Source organism: Neltuma alba, unplaced genomic scaffold, assembly GCF_004799145.2.
Source record: "Neltuma alba isolate B1F8T4 unplaced genomic scaffold, ASM479914v2 tig00008070_pilon, whole genome shotgun sequence".
Classification (NCBI taxonomy): Eukaryota; Viridiplantae; Streptophyta; class Magnoliopsida; order Fabales; family Fabaceae; genus Neltuma; species Neltuma alba.
The window spans coordinates 2677-21601 of record NW_021634940.1 but is presented as its reverse complement, the minus strand read 5'-3'; the positions used below and the strand labels follow the sequence as shown (position 1 = coordinate 21601).

Sequence of the window (18925 nt, the reverse complement as noted above, 5' to 3'; positions counted from 1 at the left end):
AATAATCATTTTATTTAATACCAAACAAAGCTTTCGTGTGAAACTGGCGTATCAATGTGCGTGTATATCATTTTTATTTAATTCGATTATCCTGCTAGAAAGACAACCTTTAAAACTGGCTTAAGAACACTTTAGGTGAGAAAGGAAGAAATGGAAATATTTGAAATTAAAAATATGAGAAATGAGATTTTCTTAACATATGATATGGTGTGCCATTCTCACTTTACTTGGGAGGTGGAGTTTGGGAAACTTTTAAAAGCAATTTAAAAAAATATTTTTATTTAAGCTAAGACATAAGTCCTATGACATGTTTATCTCAAATATCGTAAAATTATTTTTAAAAGACTAATCCAGACTTTTTTTTTAAAAGATTTATTAGGAGTGCAATTTAGGGGGTGTTTGGGAAATCCAAAACCATAGTTTTAGAAGCACTTTTCCGCAAAACGAGGTAATCTCCTCCACATATTTACTTCGTAATCTTTAAAAACACTTCTGAAACTATGGTTTGATTTCTATCCAAACACCTTTTTAATTTGCATTGAGCGGAACATGATTCTAAGGACGGCAAAATTCTACCGTCAACAATTTAATACTGTTGTATTTCTAGAACCTGACGAATGACGAGACACCTAGTTAACATGGTACATATGAGAAACGAGATTTGATTTCAGAGATAGCTAACAGCTAGCTAGCGGGAGTGCGCTGGTAAATGGCCAACTCATGCACGATGCGGCTGAGCCACACACCCCAATCTCATGAGCTGTAGCGACTACTAGGGCACTCACTCAACTCGGTGGTCCCCGCCTTCCTTTTATTTCGAAGCACCCCTTAAAACATAATAATTACTTCCAAGAAAAATTAAGGATTAAAATTTTCCAAATTGGTTCAGTTTATCATCACCCTTACTTTTAAAAGTTGTGATTGAGACTCCTTAAAATTGTTAATTTTATCACCTCAAGTTGTAAAACCCAGGTCCTTAGAAAATGAAATGACCAACTTGCAATTTGATAAACAAATTTTGACTTCAAAAAAATAAAATAAAATAAAGGCAGTGTCATTAAAAAAAGAAGTTAATTATTCAAAAGAATTGTCTTATATTCAGGTCTTTTTAGTCATATTTTTCCTTCATAAATCTATAGTTGTCCGTACATATTTTCTGTAATGGTGTCTTTATTTATATCTTCATTGGAACATTTTTAATCAAGACAAAATATTCAATTTAATTGACAATTATATGCTGATTATGTTTTGATTAAAAGATCTTGTACTACAATTACATATATATGCAAGAACTCGCCTTTTTGTGGAGATCTCGTACAGCTAAAATGCGTGCCAATCCCCCAAATCCTTCTTTGCTTCGTCTACAAGCCTACACCTTCCTCTTCTTCTATACCTTTTATCACTCGAAGATGTTTTATATTTTTATAATCTAATTTTAATTTTTTATTTTCAGCTTTTTGCAAGTTCAATACCAAACTGAATTTTATAATTTCTAGGCTCGAGACTCCATTTCAGTAAGATGTGTACTTAGTACTTGTATAATTTAAGAGTTTAAATTTACGAGAATGTTTCTTTCATTTTAAAAAGAAACTAAAGAACAAAAGATGTATAGAGATAATTGTATTTTCATTCATTGTGTTTGAAAAATATAAATTGATAGCTTTTTGGCCTTTTGGAGCTCTTACAACGTCTACCCTTTTTAAGAGGCTCCTGACTTCGGATGCCACTGCTTAACCACTACTCACCTCCTCCTCCACCATCTCCGTCTCCGACTCCGTCTCTGTCTCTCGGAAACCTCACCGCCCAATCCTTCAAAGCACGGCCATTGTCGCTGTAGCTTCTTCTCTCGCATTCTCTCTCACTTTCTCTTCACTCCCGTCTTTTCTCCGGTAAGAAGCTTTTCATTCTCCATATTCTCTCTTTCTGCTCCTTCTCTTTCAGTTCATCGCTCAGTAATGTGTTTTACTTCTCCTTTTTTTCATTGATTTTTTTTCCGATCGTTATCTTTTCACACTTCTTCCTTCCGTTCTCGGTACTGTTGTAGCTTTTTCCGCTGACACTTCGTCTTGTATCTCTTTTTTGTTTTACCTTTTGTTTCCTCTGACTCTTCCTCATTGTTTGTTTCCCTTAAATTTTGTAATTTTGTCGGTGAGTTTCTGTTCCGGCGGCTTTCGATGCTTCCTGCCATTTCTCTCCTCTTTCAATGACGAATAAATCATTGATGCTCCAAATTGCGCATTATTTGCCTACAGTTGATAAAATTTATCATCAGATTTTAGATTTTTCAGTGCCTTCTCTTACCGATGATTTTTCTGTTCATATGTGTACTTGTGTCAGCGCTCTTGCGCCATAAACAGTTTTCCCCATTTACTCCTACTTCTGAAGTCTTTCATTAATTTGGATCTAATTTGAGCGATAAAAACGGTTCATTATGAATATTCATAAGACTCTTTCATATTTATTTCTTCACAACTCATAGTGTACGGTTATAGCATTGGTTCCTGTACTTCTAGGATCAGAGGCCATTCATTAATAGGAGATCTTCTTAGTGATTAGATCTTCAAGATCGTTGTGAAAACATCATCCCTCACTGCGTCTTTACTTGATAGCAACTCGCGAAGATAATAATTTGAACGCCAATCGCTCTGAACTATGAGCAATTCGGGAATAGATTTATGGTGCCGTACTGACGGATGAGAATGATGACCATTGCCATTTTTGAAGGTGGTGGTGTTGCGCTGGGGAACGGCAAAACTACCACAGTCGTCTTGCGCTACTTAATTTAGTAGTTATACTTACCCTATAAATATGTTACTTGTCAGAACTAATCCGTTAAGCAGAATGCCATATGCTGTGTTGCGTGACTTACGTTGTTGAAAATCTCGTAGTTATTCTTTTAGCTGAAGATTCGAACTGGGACCTGTGTTACCATTCAATCTAATAATTGTGGGAGGCATTTGTTAGAAAGAATAAACAGAACTTTACACATGATGGCAAGACAGTAGCGTTTTGTGAGATAGTGAAATTATTTGTAAGTTGGTTGCACGATTTATTTCAGTGCTTTTCCTGTCATGATAATTTGGCGGTGCTTGAGAACCCTCTTAACCGTTTGATTAAATATTTCGTCTTACATGGTCCTTGTAGATTCAGATGGACCGTCGCTGGCCCTGGAAGAAAAAATCTTCGGATAAGACGGTGCTTGAGAAGGCAGCTGCTGCCTTGGACTCTGCTGGTGCTGGTGCTGCTGCTCAGGGCAGTCAGGTAGTACTTGAGAAAATTTGTTTACAGAGTATTTCTCACGTAGCTGTGATTGAGTCATTCATAATTTCGTTTTCTACCGATGACTTGGCCTTTCAGCTATCGTTCACATTTTCATACCTCAAGTTTCCTATTCTTTGGTGCTCATATTTTGTAATTTTAACTCGTTTAATTTCAGTACATCATGCAGGATCTTAGACTTCGTGCCTCTGTTTTAACCATAATATGTGCATTCAGGCTGCATCACGTTTATTTGTTTCAATGTTTGTACTTTCACTGTTTAGACTGGGGTTCTTCTGTTGTAATGTCTGTCTCTTCAGTCCTGACGCTTTGAATGATGATTTTGCAGTAGTCTCAACTTTGTTGGTTTTGCTAACTCAATTATACAATGTGATTGATTTACAGTTTTCTTTTCTTTTTCGTTCTTCATTGCCTTCTCTTACAGAATCAGGATAATTACAAGAAGCCAAACTATGTGCAAATTTCTGTGGAGTCATATTCACATCTGACTAGCTTGGAGGACCAAGTGAAGACATTTGAGGAAAAAGTTCAGACACTGGAAGATGAGGTCAAAGAATTGAATGAAAAGCTGTCGGTGGCAAATTCAGAGATAACTACCAAGGAAAGCTTAGTAAAACAACATGCTAAAGTAGCCGAAGAAGCTGTCTCAGGTACACATATACTGCTTGGATGAAGTGATACCTATAAAATATTATGATGCCGGTCGGCCTTCAAAGCAAGAACCTTTTGTTGTTCTTGGATTTAGAGTTCAATTGAAACTTCTATTTTGCAGGCTGGGAAAAGGCAGAAGCAGAAGCTTTGGCATTGAAGAATCATCTAGAATCTGTCACACTTTCAAAGCTCACGGCTGAGGATCGGGCATCACATTTAGATGGTGCTCTTAAAGAGTGCATGCGACAGATAAGAAACCTGAAGGAAGAACATGAGCAGAAAATACAGGAAGTTGCTCTCACTAAAACCAAGCAGTTAGATAAAATTAAGGGTGAGCTTGACGCAAAGATAGTTAACTTAGAACAGGAACTTCTTAGGTCTGCTGCTGAAAATGGGGCTCTTTCAAGGTCTTTACAGGAGCGCTCAAACATGCTAATCAAAATTAGTGAAGAGAAGGCTCAGGCTGAAGCTGATATTGAGCTTTTGAAGGGAAACATAGAATCATGTGAAAGGGAAATCAATTCACTTAAGTATGAACTTCATGTCGTTTCTAAGGAGCTGGAAATTCGTAATGAAGAAAAGAACATGAGTATGAGGTCTGCAGAAGCTGCTAACAGGCAGCATGCAGAGGGTGTTAAAAAAATTGCAAAGTTAGAGGCTGAGTGCCAAAGATTACGAGGTCTGGTGCGGAAAAAGTTACCTGGTCCTGCTGCACTTGCACAAATGAAGCTGGAAGTTGAAAATCTTGGCCGAGACTTTGGAGAAACTCGATCAAGGAGGTCTTCTGTTAAGCCTGCTAGTCCTCATTTGTCCCCATCACCTGATTTCTCCCTAGAGAGTATTCAGAAATTTCAAAAGGAGAATGAATTTCTTACAGATCGTTTATTGGCAATGGAAGAAGAAACAAAGATGCTCAAAGAAGCTTTGGCAAAGCGTAACAGTGAATTGCAGGCCTCAAGGAGCATGTGCGCTAAAACTCTGAGCAAACTCCAAAGTTTGGAAGCACAAATTCAGCCAATTGACCAGCATAAAGGATCTCCAAAGTCCATCATTCAGATAACCCATGAAAGTGTTTGTGGTCAAAATGCAAGCCATGCACCAAGCTTAACCTCCATGTCTGAAGATGGAAATGATGATGTTGGAAAATGTGCTGAGTCTTGGTCTACAGCATCGATCTCGGAGTTATCCCAGTCCCAAAAGGAAAAGAATATTGAGAAATCAAGCATATCTGAGGCCACTAGTAAGTTGGAACTGATGGATGACTTTCTGGAGGTGGAGAAGTTGGCCTGCCTATCAAATGATTCCAATGGCTCTATTTCAATGTCCTCAAGCAATACAACTGAAATTGTGATCAACCACGTATCAGAAGTCAGTACTTGCATAAATGGTTCCTCTGAAAAGCAGAGTGATTTGAATCCGTTACCCAATCTAGTGTCTTCTGGTGAAGTGTTGTCAGCCCCTGATCTCCAATCTGATGTTAATTACTTGTCACAGACAGAGCTTCGATCAAGAATTTGGGGGGTCTTTGAGTCCATGTCTAGCGATTCTGATATAGGAAATATCCTTGAAAACATAAAACATATTTTGGAAGATGCACGTGATGCTTCCAACAACCATTCTGTTGAATGTATACCCCAGGATGTCCATCCTTCTGATGCTACACGTGATAGGGAGGCTAACCCGGAAGATGTTGGCTCACATCTTGAAAAGAAATCCATTTCATCGAAGCAAACAATAGAACATGTGCAGATGACTGCAGACTTGGAAGCTGCCATTTCTCATATTCACCACTTCGTGCTGTTCCTAGGCAGAGAAGCAATGTCAGTTCATGACATTTCTGCTGATGGAGGAGTAAAGCTAAAGATCGAGGAATTTTCTCACACCTTTAATAAAGTCATATGCAAAGAAGCGACTTTGCAGCAGTTTGTTTTTGATTTGTCATATGTATTAGCTAAGGCAAGTGAATTCAGATTTAATGTCCTCGGCTATAAGGGTACAGAAGCTGAAACTAACAGTCCTGATTGCATTGACAAGATTGCTTTGCCAGAAAATAAGTTAGATCAAAACAGTCTGTCAGGAGAACGATATCCAAATGGCTGTTCCCATATTCTTAATCCTTGTGCTGATCCTCAGGTACCTGATGATGGAAATTTGATCTCTTCCTATGAAGCCAATGGTACTTCACGCCAATTCTCAGTGGATAAGTTTGAAGAATTGAAATTAGAGAAAGAGAAGACAGCAATGGATCTGGCAAGATGCACCGAAACTCTTGAATCGACGAAGTCTCAATTACAAGAGACTGAGCAACTTTTGGCAGAAGTGAAATCACAATTGGCTTCTTCTCAAAGATCTAACAGCTTGTCTGAGACACAGCTGAAATGCATGGCGGAGTCATACAGGACCCTTGAAACACGTGCACAGGAGTTAGAAACTGAGCTGAATCTTCTGCGAGTTAAGACAGAAACTCTGGAGAATGAACTTCAAGATGAAAAGAGGGGTCGTGAAGATGCTGTGGCTAAGTGTAAGGACCTAGAAGAGCAATTGCAAAGGTTAGATGTCCGTCTGATATCATACTGGTGTGACTGCTGATTGTGGACCATATACATATTCTGCCTAATCCCATGTGCTCGCTGTTGTTCATAGTAGTCGTGCTTATTTTGGTCCTTAGCAGGCCATTTGAGATGGAAAGTTGGATTTTATTTTTTGATTGCTTGACTATGTTGACACACAACTATACAGTTTTTATTATTTTGTCGTAACCTCTTGGGCTAGTTCTGTTTCTCACTCCCGTGTCACTGTGTTAGGTACGAGAGCTCAGCAGCTGATGATGACGTCAAGACTAAGAAGGTAAGGTTTTAACTGAATTTTAACTGTTGACTGCGATGCTAGATTTAGTGTGCTATATTGCATATATGTAAGTTTAAATTAAATGCTTTTTGACCCCAAAAACAAAAAATGAAATACTTCATTAATCTCAGGAGAAAGATTTGGCAGCTGCGGCGGAAAAGCTAGCCGAGTGTCAGGAAACAATATTTCTTCTTGGCAAGCAGCTAAAATCTCTACGCCCTCAAACAGAGCAGGGCGGATCTCCTTACAGCGAGAGAAGTTCAAAGGTTGATGAAGGGCTTATAGAGGAGGAGCCTACTATTAGTAACCCAAATTTGCAGGAGCTAGATGAGATGGACAGTGCCAGTTCGGCATTTGTGCAAAGATTGGGTCCAGAGTCCCCCTCGTATTTCTCCAACGGCCTTTGTCCATCTGACAATGAAGCAAACCTTGCCACCATATCTCCAGCAAAGAATCCAAGACACAGGCCTACTAAATCAGCCTCCTCCTCCGTTTCTTCGGCACCAACGCCGGAGAAACTTGCACATTCGCGAGGATTTAGTAGATTCTTTTCATCAAAAGGGAAAAATGGGCGCTAAGCCCGAACCAAGCTTGTTTGTATTTGACGACACCTCATCTTGAGGTGATTTGCAAACATCAGCGCTTTGCCCCCATTCATGATTTTACATAATGAATCTTGCGTGGTTAAGAGGAGAATCCCATGAATGTCAGGTGATTTTTGTATCCAATGGTTGTATATGATAACTATATGTTTCTTCTATAAACGTTATTTCCCCCTCCCTCGGGTTCTGTGATTTGACAACGATGACATGGTCTCTCAACTACGACAGAATATATTGAATAGACTATATTTTTCATATATTTATACCTTAATACTATTTGGGCACCAGCCAGCAAGTCCACCGCGGGTTTGAGATTTTTAAAGTTGCTAGGGTGCAGGGCTTGGGTGAAATATCAGCATTGATATGTGATCCAGTTTCCTATTGTGAGTCGAGTTAACCACACTGGCCTGCCTCGCCTTTCTTCTTGTGACTCATTTCAGCAGTTAGGGGGCCTTCTAGCTACAACACATGGTGTTACCGTATATCACGAGATAAACCAATTGACATTGAAATGCTGAGTGTAGAACCTACATTGGAAGTAAATGGACATTCTGTTTTTCTTTCCATATGAATCACCATGAAACATGAAATACGATCCAGCCAACCCACGTGGGAGTAGACCATATTCTCCCTGTGAAGGTCAAACATGGGGCTCCTGCGGGCAAAGCTTCACGTAGTCGTGGAATCACAATTTGCAATCTCATTCAACAATTCACAGCTTTGTGTGCCTCAGAGAGAGAGAGAGAGAGAGATCATGTATGTTTGAGCAAGATCCACCCGGCAGCTATCACCGAGAATCACAGGGCACCCTTCATTTGAGTACGATCCATCGAATAAATATCAGATCAAGTAACAATCTTATATTTAAAAAGTCCACATATATTTAAAAAGTCTAAAGACGTTCATTTATTTTCGCCCCCCTCCCCACCCCCTGGTGCACATGTCTGCGAAGGAGCTGGCCACAAATTGAAGTTTGGTGAAAAATCAAGGATCCACGTTATCATGGATACGTAGATATACATTTGACCAACCATGCACGAACGGCAACCGCAACCTAAATTGCTTTCATTATTATCAACAACAACAACAGGGTTTTATAACTATAATAAGAGGGTTTCGGAGGGACCATATACATGTATATAAGATCATTAAGTGACAATCCGAAGGAAGAAGGTTTCTAAGAATTTGTTTAGAGTATGAAAGGGGACATATTAGAAGAAGCGTGGGATGAGCGACATGTCCCAAGGTTGGTACTATTACGCATGTGAACAATGGTGAGAGTCAGAGAGAGTGGTCCTTCATTTGTCCTTTTTGTCCCTTCTCCTCCAAGCCAAACCCAGCTCGCACTGTCATAACACAAACCTCAATCAATCTAATAACTACCAATTAATTAAGAACAACGGCCTGCATAACTTCTCTGATCACTATTACGGAAGCATGTCCTTAATCATATCACTATGTACGATACCCAACATTTATGCCTCCTCTCTTCCTTATTATGACGCCATGATTCAGTTTGACAACAATATAATTCATATTCTATAATAATGTCAGTTTAAATTTTACTGTTAGTATGAAAATCTCATTGAAAGATAGTTTGTAAACATTTTACGGGCAAATCTTTGAGTAATAAAATCTATTTTTTCTTATGTGACTATCTTGTATTCAATATTATTATGTCAAATTTTAATGATTATAATAAACTAGCTATTATCTAAGAAGTAATAGCATGCCAACTTGTTGTAATTAAACAACGCTAAAAGTTTTTTTAAAAAAATTAAGTACTATATTTTTACGGTATGTTTAAAGTGAAGCTGAAGTTTAAAACTTGAGTTGCAGTTAAATGGGGTGTGGTAGTTTTCAGTTTGCACATGAAGAAGATTCCTTGACGATAAGTGGCGAGTGGCGAGTGGTGAGTGGTGACTGGACGCTGCACTCTCCTTTCCTCTGTTGCGACTTGCGACTGCTTTTGTGACAGCTTCCAACTGCCCAACGACTGTGCCTTTAACCAGACCCAACGCTTTTCCCTTTTCCTTTATTCCATCCACGGATGCCATACAGTAAAATAAGTACGGTTTTAATTCTTGATATAAAAACTAACGGATTAATTTAAGTAGATAAAAAAACTAATTAAGTTAGTTATTTATAATAAATATATATTTTTTCTAAAATATTATTGCTAAATAAGTGTCTTAATTAGAATTATCATTATAAGGTCTGCCTTAAGAATAAATAAATAAATATGAGAGACAAAGTGGATTGAAGTCTTATAGTTAGGATAAAAATAAAACTCAAATGAATTCTTACATTAATTATCAGATATAATATTAAGTATTTTATATGGTTTACATTAAGTTTTCTAATCACACAGAATTATATATTCTACCTTTTTTTTATATATGAAGTTATGAACTTATAATTAACTAATAATAATCCAAAAAGAGGATCGACGGCACGATCAGATCATTTGTGATTAAAAAAATTTAACATAATAAATATAAGAATACAAGTATTATCTAATAAAATAACATTATATTAAAAAAAATTTCTATACCTGATGACAACATCATTCACATTCTCCAATATTAGAGTTTTGAATCCTTCTATGCATGCAAAAACCTTAGTAATGATTAATTTATAAGCACATTTTTATAAGAGTTTTATAAGTTGTAAAGCTTAATTTGATCTTACTATACCTTGAAGATTTAATTTATTTAAATTTTTATTAAAGAATAATAAAATGTTGACAGAGAAGAAAAGAAGATGTAAAGCCCACATGCTTTCTTCCCAAGCGTTGGGATGGAGAAATTCTTACGAGAAAAATATACCTTTTCAGGTCCCAAAATGGAGAAAATGAAGCAAAATATAGAACCACATTTTTCTACAAGGCCTCATTACTTGATTCATCAAAACATAAGGAAAAATTTTCTCTTATTCCTTCTATTTTTTTTCCTTCTCTAATTTCCTCCCATTTTTTCCCCCCTCTAACGTCTCCTCCAACTACAGCATTAAAAGTTTGTGCTTTTCAAAAATGAAAGATTAAAAATGAATTAAATAATGCGCCATTTATAAACAAGCAAAAAAAATACAATGGGATTGCATTGCAGTCACAACTATAGTTGCTTTCGAATATCTTTACAATTTATTACTCCTTCCGTCCTAAATGTCCTGAATGTCTTATTTAGATGTTTTAAATATAAAACTCATTCTGTAATGTAATAATATTTCCAAACACTGATGGCAAAATACACTTCCATTTTAAATTGCAAAACTTGAATGAGACAAATTTTCATTGCATTATTTATCTTTCTATTTCCTTTAAACTTCGCCATTACGGGTTATGTTGTTTCGTACTTTCTTTTTCCTCAGAACATATCCTAAAATTTACAACCAAACACCGAACTGTCCATGGATAAACATAGCTTCCAGATATTTCGACACCAAGTAGATAGATAGAGAGAGAGAGAAGGGGATATATATGCATAAAACCCCAAATACGCTTTGAAATTAGTGTCTCCGACAGGTTACAATGGACGATCCTTCAACCCCTGTGGGAGAAATATCGCATTAATTGATTCTACCAACATTTACAGACATGCCTTTCTCAGGCTTCCTAATTCTAAACTAGAACCATGAAAATGGAGGAAACCAAACTAGGGAAGCAGATAAACGGAGAATTAACCAGCTTCATCTATGTGGCTGTTTTCTCCCCAGAAAAAATAAGGAAAAGAAAAGCAGCAGAGAGAACGGGGTTGTCTTTTTGATGTCTAACTTCATCCTCGGAGCATCGAAGCTATAAGAGACTCAAAAACATGTTGTTGGCAAGGAATAGTGAGACCTCTTTGATTGCAGAACCCAAATTCTTGAGCTGCTTCATGGAGCAACCTCTGAAACTCGGGACGCCTCAGAAACCAAATAGGCACAATATATCTGCTTCTCTTCTCTCCCACATACACCACAAAATGACCCTTTGGCACGTCCATTGGCAAACCCTCTTCTTCTTCCTCCTCGTTCTTCACCATACTTGACCATCTCTTCACCATTTCCTTCATCGCTGTTCTCTCTGAACCAACCCTCCTTGTCTCTTTCAATCCCAATTTCTCTCTGCACATTCTTCTCAGCGACATAGCCTGAACTTTCCGAGTAGTGTCTCAAAATCACAACTTTAGCTTCGTATTTATGGTCACTCTGCTCAGCAAGAGCACTGAACCCTTGAGGCGGGGAGAAACAGGGTCACGTGGGGAATGGGATTGTGGGGACTAAGCAAAAACTAAGCCTAGGCCTCTAGGGTGCTCTGCTTTAAGTCTTAACAAAAGAAAAAATGAAAAATAGGGTGGTCCGCTCCCATTTTGTACAGAGTACAAGTCTATAAGATGAATCATGTTGTTGATAGCTATATTTAAATTTAAATTTGATATTTATGGTGTGTTTTATAGGTGTATTAATTTTTTTCTCCCAAGGGTACGTACGTTAGTACAGGACGGTTTCATCCGTAGGTAGGCTCTACATGTGAATGTCACTTTGGACATCCTATTCCCCATGACAGTCGTACATTGTGCAGTGTCGTTCCCCTTCCAAAGACAATTTGGTCCCAGCTCAAATGCATTGATTAAACAGTCCGTAAAAACAAAGTTTATGCGAATATGATTAGCTAATTTATACGTCTTTTTCCAAGTTTAAGTTGTAAAACTCTGGATGATTTTAATGAGTTTTAAGACTCCACTTACGTTAGTATTTTACTTTGAAAATAATGTACTGTTAGTGTACTCTGTTGTTCTTCCTTCCTAGTAAGAGTACATAAACGGATAACTCCGTAGGGTGGCTAATAATGTAAAAAGGCAATAAATTAATCATGTTCTACTATTTTTTTTTTTTGAAATGTTACATTTGATATGAGCAACTACTAATAAAGTTACTATAGTTTAATCTATATATCTATTAATGGTAAGTTGTCTTGATGGTAACGTCACTCAATATGTTTAGATGAGATTTTAGATTTAAACATGATGTTAGATATATTTATATGTGTGTCCTTGATTGTATAAAGGAAAAAAAATTCCATATACTTGTGAGAACAAGTGAACATGGAATATAGATGCATTAGGTCCTTGCTATAACCTAAAATCTCATTTTCAGGGAGACACACACAAGCACACTTACTTTGGCTTCCTAGGATCGTTTGATTCTTTTCAATGTATTTAACCGATTCAAAAGTTTCGAGGATATAGTTTTTGTGTCATACTCTGCTTTTGAGATGCTTGACATGTTTCCACCTTCTTTCTCAGGCTTATGACACACAGCTGTGAGCTGTTCAATGCAACACTTGCAAGGGAAATGCTATGAGCAGAAACAAGAAAAAATGGATAAAGGAAAAAAATTGAACTCTTATATATTTTTCTTTATTAGATGCCACAGAATTTATGTAATCCAGTTTTATGATAAATTTTACCAGACATGGAATTGTTCTTATATATAAAGAAACCTAATCTTCAGGTTCAGCCACTAATAATATAAGTCAAAGATCTATTATCCCTCCGGGATTTGGCCGACCTCAAAAATTCACTGGCCAGAAATTGAGGATTATACAAAGTGCGCAGGCCAGCTTCTTAAATAATACTGATGTATTAGAGTCAGCAATTTTCACCGGGCATTAAATTGAGAGGCAAAATATAATATACTGACCAGAGAAACAATGACTTAGCAAAATGGAATACGCCTGTATTGTTCCTTATTTCACTGATTACCCTTTCACAGTATGTCAAATTCAACCTTTAAAATTAGTGGGACTCTGAAGAATCTTTGACAAATACACAGAAAGGCAGTGTACTCCTTGAGGCTCAAACACTCACATCAAGCACGGTCCAATTCAACACAAATCAAATCAAATAAAAAGGAAAAGTTTATATATATATATATGAGAGTAAAACATAGAGGAAAGAAATTTGAAGGTGAACTTTGAAACTGTACAGAGACAGTACTGGAGCATCACGAGGGACAAGTTCACACCCAAGTTAAATCCGCAGGATTGATTGAAAAGGAAAGAAAAAGGAGGGGGGGTTGGCAAATTCCAAGGGGAAGAAAATGGCAATAACTTTTCCAATTCACTGCCACTGCCAGGGAGCACATGAAGGCATGTTACTTTGCACTCAAAACCTGACTAGACAACGCGGGTTGTAAGGACTTGTTAGTGTCAGCACCAACTGCTTTTTCCCCAATTCACTAAACATCATACAGACTCAACACCTGCGTGTTTCAATCTCTCACAAAAACCTCCACACACCACACCCTACCATCATAATAGCCCAAATAAATAGTGGTGCCCCACACTTCCCCCAAAACATTAAATACTTACCCTCTGATGCAACACATTGTCAAGCCATCTCATACTCTAGCACCATGTACCCTGCAGTATTTTACAGTGTATGGTTATTCACAGGAAAATCCGCTTTGAAACTAAGTGGTTTCTTTCTTTAACCGGAGTCCTATGAGGGGAGTCTCGCATGAAAGATGAAACTTAAAAATCTTCGGAGTGCTCCCATTTAATAAACTGGTTTTTTTTTTTTAAGAACACTCTTTATCTAATAAACTATCAAGCAAAGGCAAGCAAAATATTGACCCCATTACGGCATGTGAAAGGACTTGACGGATGCACGCCTAACATGTACAGAGTATGGTGGCATATTGATGCCAAACTTGGTTTGTATGCTACAGACACTGTTATGTGGTTATTAGAGTTAAGAGGATTATTACTTAATTAGAGAGGACTACTAATATAAACTAAGTATCAGTGAATGTATGGGGGGGGTCTTGTGAAATCAAATGCATTCTTTTTTACTTTTCTATTTATTATAAAGTAAAAGACACCGACCGACCGACCGACCATGACATGATAAGGACCAAGATCCTACAAGAGGGTCCTAGCCAGGGTGTGGGTGGACAGTTCGCTGGGCAAGCCTGCTTGAGACTTATGAGGCCTAGGGATGTTAAAGAGCTCAATAATAGGCAGGGCTGGGTTATAGAGTGGGCCTGAGCTCTTAGGCCCTGCCTGAGGGAAAGTCACCGGGGAACTAAGTCCCGCGTGATAACAGTAGCAGTGTTCCCATCTTCTAGTTAAATGTGAATAAAGCCTAGCCTACACAACCGTGTCCGTTGACTCCTGCACAGTGTAATTCAGAAGAAAAGCGTCCCATGGCTCACCCAAAGAAAAAGGACAACGAGGAGGGGGGGGCGGGGGAAGCTCAACGTTGATATATGTTACCACCACTCCCTCAATGCCTGAAAGCTTTTAAAACCACCTACTCATCAGATCCCACATGCACATCGAATCATAGATCCTACATCTAAAACGGGGTTATAAAACAAAATTGGTGCACGCTTTTTTTTCTCTCTCTTTCATTCTGCCTTTTTATCCTGAGATCGTGCCCTTGTGAACATCTATGCATTTTACTAGCTAAGGTCAGCCAGGTCAAGAGTACATGTTTTCTCTTACATTGCTTTAGTGGAAGTCAAATTTTGACCTAATCCGATGTGAAGCCAAATGTGATACCTGTACAAATACATACTGAGAGGGGGAAAAAAGCCCTTATCCTCACTCCTCAGGTCTAAAGATGATCAAGAAGTTTTCAAATCCAGAAACGTGTATAGGCCTCTCCGAGCGATTAAGTTGACAAGACTTCGACTTCTATAATGTAAAAACTCTTAGAAAGTCACACTATTTACAGTTACCATCAATGGAGCTTATTTATCACTCGGTGATACCATTGAAACCCACATTAGTTATATCGTACAACTTACAAGTGTCATGAACATCACCGCTCATAATAATTCCCTAATGAAAAATTCAAAATAATTCAAAGGGTACAAAAATTTCAAACATGCCAGCGCATGCTGAAGCTGAAATATGACTCATGGGCCTGGAAAACCTGACATAGAATTGGCAGAAGTTGACGACGGAATCATACTTCCTAGTTCCAAGTATTCTTTCTCCACACTCGTTAAGAATTAACACTTCGTCAAATCTAAGATGACAAAACTGCAGGCTTCTGTGATGATTCTTCCGCCTGCAGACTCTCATAATACTTGACAAGAACCTGCCATCCACCAGGGCACATAAAACCATCCGGTGGATTCTCCCCACTTCTTGCATAAGCTCGCATCTGTAAAAACACATCCCCAAAAGAAGAAAATAAATAAATATCTACAAAAGCGGCTCTAATTGCAGACGAAAACTAGCTGGTTGATAATTCATGAGCAAAACAAGTTCAAGAAGAATCACGTATAATGGGGCCATGTAATGAAAACAGAGTAATTAATGACAAATTCAACACATCACAGGTATATAGAGCCTTATATGATATTGATTAAGCGATGGGTAACAAATACCTTCGTTCCTGATATGAAAAGGAAATTTTCAGATCGAGTTGGATCAAAAAATGCCATCTTCTTTTCCAAAGTGTCATATGCTGCCACCTGCAATTGAAAAAAAAAGGCACATATGGCAGAAATCGTCATGTCCCACCATTGAGAGTTGCTATATGCAAGGTCATCGTGCCTGGTAGAGATTACATATAGACAGACACACGTTGGATGCACAGTTTGGGAAGCCACATAAATGCGCGTGAATCCGTGATGATCTCAGTACACATAAGCAAGTCATGTATTGAAATACACAATTCACAACGATTAAAACTGTCGGGAAGACATCAAACCAGTGAGATTAGATTTATGTAATGTTCAAGGTAATCATATATGCACAGATGTATAATTTTAACTTTTTGGGGTATGTAAAATCACGGGCAATTCACAGAATTTAACCACTCAAAGAAGAGGATACAAGGTATGCTTCAGTACGTTGTCCGCTTGAAAATGTATCAATTTGAACAAAACTTAGCCAAAAGATTAGGATTTCTTGGTCTACTGAATGAAGACTGGAACTAAGAATTAAGAAAACCAAAAGATGTCTCATTGAGTGCATATTCCAGAACAAGACAGATGATTGTGATGACTGACCCATTACCCATTTAGACTTGAAAATTAAAAGGCCAGCTAGTACCAATAATTACACCGCCATCAAAAGAACCACAGATAAATAGTTCCCCACATATATTAATCACAAAAGTATGATGGAATTACCCGCTAAACAAGCATGCAAGGCTGAATATGGAGGAAAGTAACATTTCAAAAAACGGTGCTGTGAAGAGATATTTGATAGAGAGGAGCTAATAACATAAAGCCGTGTGCTATTACTCACTTTGAATGGCAGGATATTAAGCTTCTCAAGGCCAGGAGCCATGCTGAGCACCTTTTTCCCATGATCTGGGTCATATAAATCCCTTTTCTCAGTTGGATGACCCATTCCAGCAGGATCACGACCTACAATATAGAAGTTGGCACCTGCATTTATCCGTGCCTTGGCATGCCACTGTACTTCAGTTGGACCCGCATAATGCATAGGTGATGGAAATATGGCAACTATAGTAGTCTCAGGATCAAGGACTCCATCTTCTAAGACCTGAGCAGGTGAAAAAATGACCTTAAAGAAGCTGGGATAGAATTCAATGGATCTTACATATAGGAGACAGGCCAAATCATGTCCGTGATCGAGCAATGAGAAATAAATAGATTGTAGCCATGTGAAGGACGGTTTAAGTGATTTTTCAGGGTATATGTAACTTTCAATTGTTATGGAACATGCAAGTTACGTTCGTCCATGCAATATAAGAAGAACAAGTGGATTACCTTGCTATGCTGTTCCATCCTGACATCCAAGGCACATCATCGGCCTTAGTGAAAACCTCCAAGAGGATGGAGTAATAAAATTGGATTCTTGTAGCCCATATCCAATAGGCGCCTGCGAGTATCATTCATTAACAAGGCATGACCATTATGCACAGGATTTCTTAACTGAAAGGCAAAAACTGCATCAGCTTCCCGCTTATCAAATTCTTGGCGGAGCTGTGGGGGAGAAAGCCTGTAGTTGTCAAGGCCGTCATTGTACTTGATAGGTTTCAGAACTTCTAAATCGCCTCCAATAAGCCAATTGCCAGCTGGAGTAATAACCTCCTCAACGTACGGCAATCCTGGAGCAGTTGTTCCCCAAGTTCTAGCTATCCTTTCCTCCTTGTTATGCTTGTATATTTCAACACTGAAACATGGTCAACAGGTCAACGAAAGCAAAGATACACCATGAAATATTATTTAGATAGACAGCACATGATTGTCCAGTGATTTCATAAGCAATGGAGTTGGCGAGTTGCTATAAAGTAGGACGCTGAAAGTTGGAAAGAGAGGACCTTCTCCACCAAACTTAGCCAGGGGAAAACTGCTCTATTAGTAAAGCTGTCCGCCAACTTTCCAGCACAAATGCAGTTGCATGTCATACCGAATTCTAACCTTGAAATATCAAATGCAATGAAAATAGGCATGTCCATGGAAGAAACCCTTTCTCGTCACATCCGTTGTCATTCATGTATAGTTCAAGATGAAAATGTCGTTCGTGTTGCATGGGAATATGAAACTCGACCGACGCCGACGAAATAAACAACAATAAAATAAGAATGACAACGGATCGAAGAAAGACGAATGAGTAAATACTAACCTTCGAAGTATGGCAACGTGATCTCCATCAGGCCCAACCAATGCCACGTGAGGGGACGACCCAATTCGGCTCTTGGTGTCGTCATCAATGGCCAAAACAATGGGAAGCGACATGTTAACCACGGTGCCATCCTTCATCCTCAAGGAATTGAAATGCAAACTCTGCAGATACTCGTGCTCCCTCATGAACCCTCCCAAAGGGCTGGCCCATCCTTCACTGAGCACATGAACCCATTCGAGATCAATTTTGGAGAGCTTCGCATGAGGCAATGACTCCGCCTCTGACGTCTTGGAAGCCCTCAGGCCCTCGGGCACCACAAGATCCACCAATGTCCCTCCGTCCGGTTCAATCAAAGAGCTCTTGATGATGGGAGCAGCACCAGCCTTATGATCCGCAGGCATTTTGTAAATATGAGTCCTGGGGATTAGCGGATTAGGATTACAAAAAGGTTTGGGTCGAATTTGGAGATGAAGTTGGGGCAAGAGGCTATGTTGGAGACACGGTGGTTGTGATTGAGGTTGAGGTAGGAACTATGTGTATTTTAATGGTAAGAGACATGGCGGTGGAGGGGGATACGAAATAGAGGGAAACGGTTGAGGATGATGCAATGCAGAGAAGCGGGTAAATTGGGAAGCAATAGCAGGGTAGGAAGTAGAAGCACCTCTAAATTTGGCGAACATGATGCGAGTTGAATGAGAATCACAAGCGCAAGCAAATCGATGCAGATAACACAGCCCCACACAAGTTGCGGTTTCCTTCTGCTTTTTCCGGGTTTGTGGCTCGCAGGTGTTTGCTGGTCCGCGTAATCAAGCTGGGCGCCGCTCCAATGGATCGGCTTTGTATGGGATCTTCCAAAGCTTTTCAAGCAGATCTTGCGTGCGTGTTTTTAGATATATTGGTGAGAAGGACTCTCTTAAAAATCCTACCTCCTGTCTTTAATATAGATCTA

At 38.7% G+C, this 18925-nt stretch overlaps 2 protein-coding genes and 1 pseudogene across 2 annotated transcripts; 1 reads left to right on the top strand and 2 right to left on the bottom strand.

Moving 5' to 3' along the window:
• Positions 1-1762: 1762 nt before the first annotated feature.
• On the top strand, positions 1763-7642 carry LOC114753684 (filament-like plant protein 4). Its single transcript, XM_028942384.1, has 6 exons — positions 1763-1889; positions 3145-3261; positions 3704-3929; positions 4052-6479; positions 6735-6777; positions 6909-7642. The coding sequence occupies exons 2-6, from the start codon at positions 3151-3153 to the stop codon at positions 7353-7355; spliced, it is 3255 nt and encodes a 1084-aa protein (XP_028798217.1). The 5' UTR covers positions 1763-1889; positions 3145-3150; the 3' UTR covers positions 7356-7642.
• Positions 7643-10872: 3230 nt separating this feature from the next.
• Positions 10873-11512, bottom strand: LOC114753681 (auxin-responsive protein SAUR50-like). The gene has a single exon (XM_028942383.1). The coding sequence runs from the start codon at positions 11504-11506 to the stop codon at positions 11153-11155; it is 354 nt and encodes a 117-aa protein (XP_028798216.1). The 5' UTR covers positions 11507-11512; the 3' UTR covers positions 10873-11152.
• A 3525-nt stretch (positions 11513-15037) lies between these two features.
• Positions 15038-18682, bottom strand: LOC114753682 (ATP sulfurylase 2-like; annotated as a pseudogene).
• Positions 18683-18925: the final 243 nt, after the last annotated feature.

Bases quoted from the DNA above. Each gene is read 5' to 3' on its own strand.
- LOC114753684 (XM_028942384.1), top strand. From the start codon at position 3,151: ATGGACCGTCGCTGGCCCTGGAAGAAAAAATCTTCGGATAAGACGGTG. The intron at 3,262-3,703 runs GTAGTACTTGAG...CTTCTCTTACAG, and splicing joins CTGCTGCTCAGGGCAGTCAG to AATCAGGATAATTACAAGAA. The intron at 6,778-6,908 runs GTAAGGTTTTAA...CATTAATCTCAG, and splicing joins ATGACGTCAAGACTAAGAAG to GAGAAAGATTTGGCAGCTGC.
- LOC114753681 (XM_028942383.1), bottom strand. From the start codon at position 11,506: ATGTCGCTGAGAAGAATGTGCAGAGAGAAATTGGGATTGAAAGAGACA.